Here is a 12,240-nt window from a genome sequence, read left to right on the forward strand (position 1 = left end):
GAACGAGCTTTGGAAGGGTGTGAAGAGAACTCTCCCGGGTACATTACTGAGAGTTACCCAGAGGTTGTGTCTCTGCCTCTTCACCTCGAAGAAGTGAAGAAAGAGGTCAACCGAGGGTGCACAGCCCAGAAACCCGAAGAGAATGTCGAAGGCTTTGACAAAGGCCCAGCTGTTGGGGTATAACTGGGCCGGAGCGACGTTGATCTCCGTCAGCAGTTCCTTCTCGAACCAAGAGAAGGGTAGGCGCACTCCGATGGTCTTGAACACCACCTGGCAAAAGTAAAAGAAAGGGACCCCTTCGTTGGCCCGTTCGTCTCCACATACTGGTTCCCCTAGAGTGCAAGGGAGCACGGCGATGTCGTCATCATGCCTCCTCGCGAACGCCCGATGGTCATAGGAACACGAATCCCCTTTGTGCTCCCTTATGGCCCTGGTAGCGAGTAAGCATGAGCACTCGTCGAGAAGTTCACTTGAAGCCCAAGGGTACAAGTCCTTGGGATTGACCCTGGAGGAAGCAGCGTGAGAAGACATTCTTTAACAAGATCAGGGATTGTCAAGAGTGTGGGGACTGCCAGAAATGCAAGAGTTGAGCGAGGGAAGCGAATGCTGGAACAACCCTTCGTGAGAAAAGAAAGGGTGCAAGAAGAAAGAACGTAAGTAGGTTATGAAGAGTGAGAAGATGATGAGGATAGTTTCAGAGTTTGAAGGGTTAAATAAAGCGGTTAGAGCGCCAAACGACGCGAATGGATGCACCGCACGATTGATCCACGTGGCAGAAGATGGAAGGATGACCCTGGCACCGCTGGTTAAAATTAGAGAACGTCGTATCAACAGAATATCCAGTGGTACGATGCGCCGTCGAAAGTGGGTCAGGGGCACGGCAGGAGTCAGGATTCAGTGGAATGACTGAATGTCCCATCATCCATACAAGCAGCACCACGTGGACCAAGTCGAATGACGGAACGTCCCATCAACCATACAAGAAGCGCCACGTGGATGGCGCGGATAAAACCTTGAGCTCTTCACTGTCGTCAAGCGTCGACCAAGGCAAGGATTAAAGTCAATGTCGAAGTAAAGGTAACGCCCGAGGCGTCGCCCGGAAGGACGTTAAGGGCGACGCCAGTGTGAGATGTCGCAGGCGTCGCCAACCCAAATATCTACAGGGTCGCCTCCCCGATACCCGCAGGTAGGAAAGACTATGGAGGGAGACGAAATTGGAGGGGGGAGAGTTAGTTGCTGGCGTCACCTCCCCGATACCCACAGGTAGGAAAGACTGTGGAGGGAGATAAGGCCGCCAAACACTGGCGGATCGCTGGCAGGGTGTTCCCCGATACCTATGGGAAGGAAAGACCATAGAGGGAACGACCCCCCCCCCAAAGCACTCGACGTTTTAGACACCCGAGGACGACACGGCGCTGCTGTAGCAGGCCTCTCCTTAGGCGTGGGCGCCGGGTGCTAAGAATCAAGGAAAGAACTGTTTCCGTGTTAGAGACACCCCGTGGACGATACGACGTCACTAGGTGAGCCTCTGCATGGGCGGGAGGGTTGGCACGCGACCTTTCCCGAGCATACAAGGCCATCCAACGAAGTGAAAGAAACAGGCAAAACACAAATAAAATAACCGAAGCGCGCGAAGGCAAAGAATGAGAGTAAGGACGCACAGGCAGGATTCTATATCGCGAAGGAACAAAAGCAATCATACGAACACCCAGATTTGTAACAAGAGTACGAATGGTTCAAAGAATTACAAGTCTTAACAGAGGAAGTCAAAAACAAAGGTAAAGTATAAGGAATTAAGCTTGAAGGTAAAGGTGGCGGGTGAGAGACAGCGGTTCAGTCATCCAAGTCCATGGGCACAACCTTCCCGTCGACGACGTGGTGTGTGGGGTCGCAGTTCGAAATATTGATGCCCGGGTTCTCGCAGGACGCCTGGGTCAGAGCCTCTTGGAAGCCCTCCTCAAACGCCCCCGCCATCTCCCCAGTCAGTTCTTGGACCTCCCCCTCCAGTTCCGTAATCCTGGAATCCTTGGATGTCAATTGCTTCTCCAGAAATTCCTTCTCCACACGGAGCTTGCTAACCTCGGCTTGGAGAAGGCTCGAAGCTTCAACCTTCGCAGCCAAGGCGTCCTCTCTCTCACCTAGCTTCTGCCTCCAAGCAGCATCCAACTCATCAAGTTTTCTCCGCTGCACCTCGGATGTAAGAGCCGCCTCCTAGAGGCCAATGTTTTGGATTTGATAGGAGGTGAGCTGGGCTAGTTGAGCGGCATGCGCCTGTTCCAATTCTCGTGCGTACGCCTCAGCTCCCTCCCTGCCCTCATGGGCCAGTTTTAGCAGAGATTGGGAAGCTTCCTCCTTGAGTCCCCAGTTTTGCTTCTCCTCCTTCAACGCCACCACCTCTTGTCTCAGCTTGCGAAGAGCCTCCCTCCCTTTGATAGCATTTCGAGCCTGAGTGCGCCACTTGATTGCCACCGCCAGGAAGGCCCCCATATAATAAGGCATGCCTCCCCCTTTTGAGGATCAGTCGGCGACATTCCTTCGGTGAAGCCCTGCGTCAACTCCCTATGAATGGAGCGAGGAATCCGGGGTTTGCGCGAAGTCGAGCCAGGGACTGATACAATAGGGGCGGAGCCAGGGACTGATACAGGAGGGGCGGAGCCCGAGGCTTTAGCTGCGTCACGATGCGGCAATGGCGAAGGCGGGGGAACCGAGTCAATCCTTTCCTCTCGCTCCTCGTGGGCTGGTGGAGGTGGCGGTGAGGTGGCACTAGGAGGATCGTCCCTGAGAGAGTTCCCATCGCCGGGGAGCGCGGCGGTTGAGGCAGGGAGGCCCGTAGCCCTCCTCTTATGGGAGACCAGGGCAGTACCCGAGTCTTCGCTGTCAGAATCTACTATCAACACCCTTTTCCCTTTGTTAGGGCGCGCTGAGGCAGGGGTCGACGCCATGGCTAATGGAACCGCAACAATAGGAGGAGGAGAAGCAGACGGTGGAGGAATCGGCAGGGAAGTGACGGTGGGCACGTCAGAGGCGACGACGTCCCCACCTTCTTTGGTAGATTTTGCCTTTTTCAAAAATTTGGCAAGAGCAAGCCGCCTCGAGGAAGTCATCACTGAACCTGCAGCAGCGAAAAACAGTAGAGTAAAGGTTGGTTCAGATGAAGCAGAAGGGAAATTTTATGGCCAAACACACGCAGACAACCGCAACAGCCAATGCATCGTAAACAATCAAGGGCAGATACCAAAGTAGGTAGAAAGCCCATGGGCGTTGAATTCGTTCGCGATGAGTTTGGCGGTATCAAAGACTACCCCCAGTCCCGCCAAGGCTTTGCATACGTCCCGGTCGGAGGGGGTAAGCTCATCCAAAGCCAGGGCCTTCATGGTTATGGGCTTATCCGTCCAGTATAGGGGAAAGCCCTCTAGGATGGTAGGATCGCGCTTGGTCGCACGCACTTTGAAGAATTTCCCTTTCCATCCTTTGAACGAATTTTGGAAGAGCGTAAGGATGATGTGCCCGGCGATGCCAGAAAAGCTCATCCATAGGCTCTTCCCCTGTTTCTTTACCTCGAAAAAGTGAAGAAAAACGTCTACAGAAGAGGGGACACCTAGATAGCCGCAGAGAATCTGAAACCCCCTCACGAAAGCCCAGTTGTTGGGGTGGAGCTGGGCGGGAGCGGTGTTTATCTCTGTAAGCAGCTCTTTCTCGAAAGAAGTAAGGGGCAGGCGCAGACCCACTCTCTTGAGTACCATTTGATAAAGGAAGAAGAAGGGGCTTCCCCCAGTATCTCTTGAGTCCGCTCAAACAGGCATCCCAGGTCGCACCCGGCATACCAGGACTTGGGAGTCGTGATTTTTATGAAAGGCGTTGAAATTGTAAAGCGCAGGGTCCCCCCTGTGAGCCTCCACGTCCTCAACAGAGTTTATGAGGGAGCATTCGTCGAGAAGATCGTCGGGAGCCCAGTCGTATTCGCCCTTATAATAAGACTTAGGGAGCGGGGGAGGCGCAGCGGTCTTAGTTTTCACCATCAATGCCAAAGCTGAAAATCAAAAGAAAAAGAAAGGGTTCAGAGAAAAGGGGTTGGGAGAAGAAAAGGGAAAAAAAATGGAAGAATCCTAGGAGCGCCCTACCCACACGAGAGCGAAGAGGAATGAGAGGAACAAAGAAGCATACAAACGATATCCAAAGAAATGCGGTAATATGGACAGTCCCAGGCAGTTCATATAGTGAAGAGAATCATCAAGGAGGGAAAAAACCGTACCTTTGGGGGCTGAAGGGCGTGGAGAGCGGAAGCACGAATGAACAGGGGTCGCGAGAGAAGGGATTCAGAGAAGATGAACAGTGAGAAAGGGCAGAGAAAGTGGATGTAACAGTGGTTGCAAGCGCGGGGATTGGGTAACTTAAACGTTACGAGAAGCGCGAGGGACAACAAATGATGACCGTGTGATGATGCCACGTGGTGCAGGATTAAGCGCTCAAGGGGAGCGCAAGAGGTTCTTAAAAATGATCGCACGATGAACCACGTGGCACGCGATTAAGCGCACCCTCAAAGGGCATTATTTTTCCCATTTCAGAGGATGTCAAATCAGCCATTAAGAATACCCCTGTGGTTCAGAAAGTGTCACGTCAGTAATTCGAAGAATTGTTGAGTCAGCAGGGAATGACACGTCATCAGGATGGCACGTGGACGGCGTGGGCGAGGCTTTAGTCTTTGCGCTAAAGACAAGTCTTCGGCTTAAGACTGGGGGGCTTGTGTACCGTCCCGTATCCGGGCGTTGACTAAGTCAAGGTCAAAGTCAACGACTGGAGAGTCAAAGTCAACGCAAGGCGTCGCCTAGGTGGAGAGACGCCAAGTGCCAGCATCGCCAAGAGGAAGCGTCGCCAAGACAAGGCGTCGCCTAGGTGATGGCGTCGCCCAACCAGGGCGTAGCCAGATCAAACAGTGCTAAAGCAAGGCAATCACGGTGTGGTTCCCCGATACCCATGGGTAGGAAAAACCATGGAGGGAGCGACGCCGTGGGAAGGCCTCAGGTCCCGATAGCCCGGGGCAGCGATAAAGAGAAGGAAAAGGTGGCTTCAAGGCCATAGTGATAGCATCAGTGGAGGGCAGCCTGACTCGTGAAGTACCCCTGCCGCCCCAGAGACGCCTTGGGGACAGATACGACTCAAGAGGAAGGTCACGCCCAGGGCAGCCGGGTGCAGGGTACGAGAGGAAGGCAGATACGCTCTCAAAGTAAGTGACTAAATGATTGGGGGCATGAGTTGGCACCCAAAAAGTCACCCCTAGCGCAGTAGCACTCCCGAGCAGGAGGATTCACGCGCAGAAACGTCCCCAGATGGGGAGAAACGCCCCCAGATGGGGTCACGACGTCGTGAGGCCCTCCACGTGTACAACAACCATGTCAGAATGGAAACACCCTTTAGTCAGGTGCAAGGTAATTAAAGTCATTCATACAGTTTCCCTTTCGAGCATTCAGGTACTATAATGGCTCCCAAGCGTTTCAACGTCTTAAATGCGCTACGTTTTCTAATTAAGTACGCTGATTGAGTGCGTTACATTTGTAATTAAAGGCGCTTTAATGCTTGGGTAGTTTAAATAGCGCGGAGAATGTTGGAAACAGGGTTCGAACCTTTGGCAAATTTACCAGAACTCTCTAGTTGCTTGCTCGTGCTTCAAGGTTACGTACAAGTGGCTGGGGAATATCTTTGCCTGAGGGAGAGAACACACACACAATACACAGTTCATTTTACCACCTTCAGAGTGCCATACGCGGTGCTCTGAGACGTAGGTGAACAGTTTTGGTGTTTCTTACTGGCTAACTTGAGCGTCGGAGTGCAAACGGCCGCTAGGGCGCCTCTTTATCCTCTTTTTTGCAGGATTCCACAGGTAACCAGTGGGGAGGAGACCCTAGCTGACGATTGAGGTCGCGCACGAAGACGTCCCGGTCAACCGGACGGAACAAAATTCTTTGTTGAATCTATAGATAGAAAAATCTGGAATGTTATTACAAATAACTATCTCATGCCTGTATCTGAAAATGTTTCTTCTGAAAGAGAACATCTTGATTGTGTAGCTATGAACATCATTGTATCTGCACTTGATTTTAATGAATTGCTCAAGGTTTCAGAATGTAGTTCTTCCAAAGAAATGTGGAATACCCTTGAAGAGTATCACAAGAATCCAAGGAGTGCCTTGATGGACAAAGAAGAATCTTTTGTTGAATCTTTCTCTTCAGAATCCAAGGAGTGCTCTTCCATTAATGTTGAAAATTATAGCCAACTTCTTGAGGCTTTCAATGAGACTCATGAAGAAGCTAATAGGTTGGCCCTTTTGAACAAATGGTTGAAAGGTTACACAACTCGTTGGAAAATAGAGTCAAGATCTTAGAAGAAGAGTTGAACAATTTAAAAATTGATTTTGAAAATTTGGAAATGATTTACCAAAACTCTTCTTGTAAGTGTGTTGATTCAAGTTCTTGTGAAAATTGTGAATCTCTTCAAAAGAAGGTTCACTATCTTTTAAAAACCATGGACAAGTTTTCCAAAGGCCAATCCAATCTTGAAACTGTTCTTGCTTCTCAAAAATGTATTTTTGGCAAGGTTGGGCTGGGGTTTAATCCAAACAGCAATAACAGATCTGTTTCAAAACCCTTTTCAAGTTTCTTTGAAAAACAACCTCTTGTTTTATCGAAACAACCGGTTGAAATTTGTCATTACTGCATGAAAAGGGGCCACACTATTAGATTCTGCAGAGTAAGAAGGTTTTTTGTTCCCAAAGGTATTTTGAAATGGGTTCCTAAGGTTTCTAAGGTTCCTACTAACATCATTGGACCCAAATTCATAAGGGGACCAAATCTTGCTTCTTAATCTTTTCTTGTAGATATCCTTGGCAACCAAGAATCATTTTTGGACTTGAAGAATGACTGTCAAAGGGAAAAGCGACAAGAGTAAAGTCAATCTTTGTACCTACACTTTCAATTGTATATGTCTTGCAAGGTTCTTTGAAAGTGAAGAGACATCTTGGCACATGCATAGTGGGTGCTTAAAAGAGAAACTTCAAGAATAAAGAGAGTTTGTGTGTTTTCATTTCTCAATTTATGTAAGTGTGCCTTGTGACCATATGAACATCTCAAAGTCTTCTTTTTGAGTGAATCTATTGGGGTTCTCTATGCAAAGGTATGAAAAAAATTGCATACTGCATTTTCATCATTTTAAAAGATAATTTATGGTTATGAAAAATGTTCTTTTTGCTGTCACAGTAAAACAACCGGTTGTTTTTCCTCTGGCACCTTTGTATAATGCTGCCAAGTTTGCTTATGCATGATTAAACCTATTTCTCTTTTTCAAATCTTGCTTTTGGACAAATATACATTGAATGTGCCTCAAAACTTGAAAAAATAAATTATATCCACTTGTTTTCTTGAAAGCTCTATGTCATTTTCTATTCTTGAAATATCAACATTGTTTGTACTGTTGGTCTACTATATTATCATTCTTATTTCTAATTTGTACAAACCTTCTTATTATTTATTTGTAGATCAAATAAGGGGAGAAGTTTATGCTTGATTTGGTTGTATAGTTAGCTTTAAATTTGTGCATTATGTTGTTGCTTCTCTACACTTGAAAGCACTTGATTACTTCAACAAGGGGTGACTGCTGACTTGGACGAGGCCGCTGCGAGGGAGAGACTGGGCTTTAACTTTGGGGCCCTTCTCGCTCAGTTCCACGCTTCACTGTCCAGGGCTGAATCGGGGGACCCCTCACTAGCTCGCTCGTTTGCTGCCCGCGAGGCTACTCCGAGAGAGGAGTTGGTTAATCTCTCGAAACTACTCCACGCCAAGAGGTTATTGCACTGGAGGCGAGATTTTTGTCCCTGCGGGTTCTAGTCTTTGAGCTAGAAGAGGCCGTGGAGGAGTCCAAGTCCAAGATTATGGGGCTTGAACAAAGGTCCACCAGTTTCGAGGTGCAGCTGGATTGAGCGAAGGCCAAATTTCATCAGCAAGCCAAAAGGTTTGAAGAAGCTGAGGCTGAACTGACCGGAGACGTTCTCGACGCTTACGACCAGGGATTCAGAGACGTTCTTGCTCAAGTTGCTTGTGTACACCCAGGGATGGATATTACTTCCTTCACTGTATCGAAAACGGGCAGATCGTTCCCAGGTCCTTCCTTGATTTGTATTTGGTTGACGCGCAAACTCTTCTTTTTATTTGCAGCTTCACTTTCCGAACACTTTTTAAATTGCAAACTGCTCTTTACTTACATAACTGCTGCATCATGGAGCCTGGCGCCAAGACATTTCTTCTAGCGTTCTAATGCACATTCCCCTCATCGTGAGGAGAGGTTTTAACTGTGAACTGAGTTGTTCCTCCTTGGCGTCCTTCGCAAGGGAAACAAACTCTCAACTGACCTCGGCTTCGCTCAAAGGTGCGGAGGATTTATCTAGCGAATTATTTCATTTTACCTTGGCACTTTCTCTCACGAGAGCAGGTGTTCTCTCACGAACCTACCTCTTTGCTCGCAATGCTTCTAGCGCAAGGAAAATTAATTCTTAACTGACCTCAGCTTCGCTCGAGGGCGAGGAGGATTTAACTTATAACCTTTAGCTGACCTCAGCTTCGCTCGAGGGTGAGGAGGATTTAACTGATGACTATTTTCGTTTTAACCTTAGCGCTTTCACTCGAGAGGGGAGGTGTTCTCTACGAACCTACCTTTCCGCTCAAGAGGCTTCTAACGCGTGGAAAACAAATGTTTAAATGACCTCAGCTTCGCTCGGGGGCGAGGAGGATTTATCTGGCGAACTATTTCGTTCAACCTTGGCGCTTTCACTCGAGAATGGAGGTGTTCTCTTACGAACCTAACTTGTCGCTCATGAGACTTCTAACGCAAGGAAAACAAGTTCTTAACTAAATTGTACATAACTCGAGAGAATATTTCAATCGTACTTATCTAGTGACCTCATTAAAAAACCCTTGTAAGTGAAAAAGAGTGTCCTCTAATACCACGTACAATATTCCTGATTAACTGAAATAAACTTGTAGTCGACTGTGTTCCATGTGCAAGGTACCGAGCCCTGCTTCAGTGCCTTAAACCTGCATGCTTCGTCCCGAAGATCTTTGTGCTTCTGAGAGAATCGGTCCACACGGAGAGACCGTGTGTGAAACTAACGGGGCTGCATTCCATGGTACCTGGTGTTTCTCTCTAGGCTCTTAGCATACTTTGCTTCCCCTATGTGTAAGGTCTTGAAACTGGTTCTCTTTCTGTCCGAGGGCCGGACCGATCGCCTAGTCAATCATCACTGGGTACCCCAGCTCCGGACTCTACGGTCTTCTCAACTGGGGTTTGCGCTGTTTGGCCGGAAATATTGCTTAGGTTGGGATTTTCTCTCCAGTCTCTCTTTTCCCAGGGTTGCCAAACAGATCAGATTTGGTCCTGCGGGCGATTTTTGCTACGGTCCCGTCGGGTTTGGAGCATCTGACCTTGGGCAAGGGGACCTCCTCAGTGTACGGTGGTCCGTTGATGACCATGGATACCCCTCGCCTTGTTATGAGGTTGTTCTCGTAGCATCTCTTGGCCTCCTTCTGATCTGATTTGATGGTAATCACCTTTCCTGTTAGGTCCGGTAGCTTCATCTTCATGTGCCTTGTCGATGGTACCGCCCCTAACCTGTTCAACGTTGGTCTACCCAACAACATATTATAAGCAGAGAAAGCGTTGACGAGAAGATACCTGATGCTCTCCGTTCGTGACGCGGTGCCATCTGTGAAGGTGGTTCTCAACTCCAAGTATCCCCGCACCTCTACCTGACTCCTGCGAAACCGTAGAGACAGCCGCCATAGGGCCTTAACATGTCGGGGGATAGTTGTTTGTTGAAAGTCGTCCAAAACATTACGTCTGCCAAACGACATCACTGTTCATCAGCCTTTGGTAGGTAGCGCCCGTATTCTTCAGTCCGAACGGCATCACTGTGTAGCAGTAATAGGACGCCTCAGTCATAAACGTTGTCTTGCACTCGTCTCTGGGGTGCATCTTGATTTGGTTGTACCCGGAGAAAGCATCTAGGAAACTGAGCATCTTACAATCCAAGACGCTGTCCACTAAGGCATCGATGCTTGGTAAGGGGTACGAGTCCTTCGGGCATGCCTTGTTGAGGTCGGTGAAGTCTACACACATTCTCCACTTCCCATTGGTCTTCTTCACCAAGACCACATTTGGTAACCACTTAGGGTATTGAATCTCCTCTATGTGGTCGACACTCAACAACTTCTTCGTTTCTTCCTGGACGACTCGTCGCCTTTCTTCATTGAACTTCCTTCTTCTCTAGTGGACGAGCTTGACCTTGGGGTCCATGGTGAGGCGGTGGCACAAGAAATCTGGGTCTATGCCAGGCATGTCCGAGGCAGACCATGCAAAAGCGTTCAGGTGTCGTGCTATCACACCAGCGACTTGATCTTGCTCTGCTTGGTTCAACAACTTACCGAGCTTGAACGTTTTGCCCCCAATCTGCCTCCCCACGATATTCCCAGCTGGCTCGGGTCGCCTCTCCCGAGCGCTTTCGGCGCAGGACACCCCTGCGCGGGCGTTCCCGTTTTCGCTAGGTGGGCGCTCGATAATCGTGAACACCCCCCTCTTGGTCTTGTTGTTGTTCTCGTAGCACCTCTTAGCCTCTTGCTGGTCTGACTTGATTACTATCACCTTCCCGCTCAGGTCCGACAACTTCATCTTCATGTGGCGTGTTGATGCTACCTCCCTCAACCTATTCAGAGCCTTTCTTCCCAACAGGATGTTATAGGCCAAGGGGGCATTAAAAACAAGGTACCTTATATTCTCCGTTCGGGATGCAAAACCGTCCGTAAAGGTGGTCCTCGGCTCCAAATGGCCCCGCACCTCCACCTGGTCTCCCACGAAACCATACAAGCATCCCATGTAAGGCCTCAACTGATCGGGAGACAACTGTAGCTTATTAAAGGTGGACCAAAACATCACATCCGCCAAGCTGCCTTGGTCTACTAGCACTCGGTGCACCTTTCTTCCCGCGGTTACAACATAAATCACAACAGGTTCGTTGTCATGAGGAACTACGTCTCGAAGATCGGCCTTCGTCAATGTAAGGTCGACATCGAGCACGTCATCCATTGCTTGCGCCTCTACTGACATCACCGATCGTGCATACCTTTTGCGTTGAGAGGCAGTGCACCCTTCATCTGAGAAGCCCCCCGAGATGGTGTGGATCTCCCCATGGCTCAGCCAAGTAATCGTTTAGGAACCCACTTTTCAGCAGCTCGTCCAACTGGTGTCGCAACGCCAAGCAGTTGTGTATGGGATGACCAAACACTTGGTGAAACTCGCACCAAGCCTCCTTGTGAGGTCTCAACTTCTTGTCAGTCTTGGGCGGCATCCTCTGTTGAATCAAGTGTGTTCAAGCTTTGAAGAATCCAAATCCTTGCGTTTGATGGAAAGCTGGAGTTGCTTGATGTTGTTGATGTGCTTTAGAATAGGATATGGGGTAGATTATCTTTGTAATCCACTCTTTGTTGAATCTAAAGCTTAAGTGTTTTCAAATCTTTTAAGTTTAAAGTGTTTTTCAAACTAAGTGAAAAACAACTTGTTGTTTTGTCGAAATAACCGATTGTTTTATACTTAGGTGTTTTTGAAAAAGTTTGAAAACTGTTTTGGATGGTTGACTTGCTGTCAAACCAAAACAATAGACTGATTCGCTATTTCAACCGATTGTTTGTTTGAAATCCTAACAGAAACAATTTTTTTATTTAAATGAGCTTTAATTGATTTCATAATCGAATACGCCTCTGCTTTAAATGCTTTGACCAAGATTTCAATACTGTACCGTCCTGGTAGTCGGAAGTGATGACGTGGCAGCAAGCTATTATGCAGGCGTGTTGCGCGGGGCCCATGGCTGGCAGAAGGGAAGGGAGTCGGGGGGCTCGTGTGGTCGCCAGTTATTAAGTTGGCGTGCTCCGATCTCTAGCATACCTAAACCGGTGGTCACCGAGTTTGAGATAAAGTCGCCGGATGCGAACCCAGACGACCTCGTGGTTAGAGATCGCCGAAACAAGGGCATCGCCGAAGATGAAGTCAGATAGTCATTTCCTAGCTAGCCAGAGGATGAGGTCGGGAGACAACTTACTTGAACATACACGGTGAAGCAGGTAGAGTAGATCATGAACGCGGCCGTCGAGACCACAGGGAAGGTGTATACGAAGGTACCCGATCTCGCCACTCAGAAGAGATCAC

General features: G+C 48.7%; 1 protein-coding gene across 1 annotated transcript; it reads right to left on the reverse strand.

Moving 5' to 3' along the window:
- Positions 1 to 10,308: 10,308 nt before the first annotated feature.
- Positions 10,309 to 11,124, reverse strand: LOC137836977 (uncharacterized). Its single transcript, XM_068645788.1, has one exon. The coding sequence runs from the start codon at positions 11,122 to 11,124 to the stop codon at positions 10,309 to 10,311; it is 816 nt and encodes a 271-aa protein (XP_068501889.1).
- Between the last annotated feature and the right edge of the window lie 1,116 nt (positions 11,125 to 12,240).

The sequence above is a fragment of the Phaseolus vulgaris genome, chromosome 11, assembly GCF_000499845.2.
Source record: "Phaseolus vulgaris cultivar G19833 chromosome 11, P. vulgaris v2.0, whole genome shotgun sequence".
In the NCBI taxonomy this organism is placed as follows: Eukaryota; Viridiplantae; Streptophyta; class Magnoliopsida; order Fabales; family Fabaceae; genus Phaseolus; species Phaseolus vulgaris.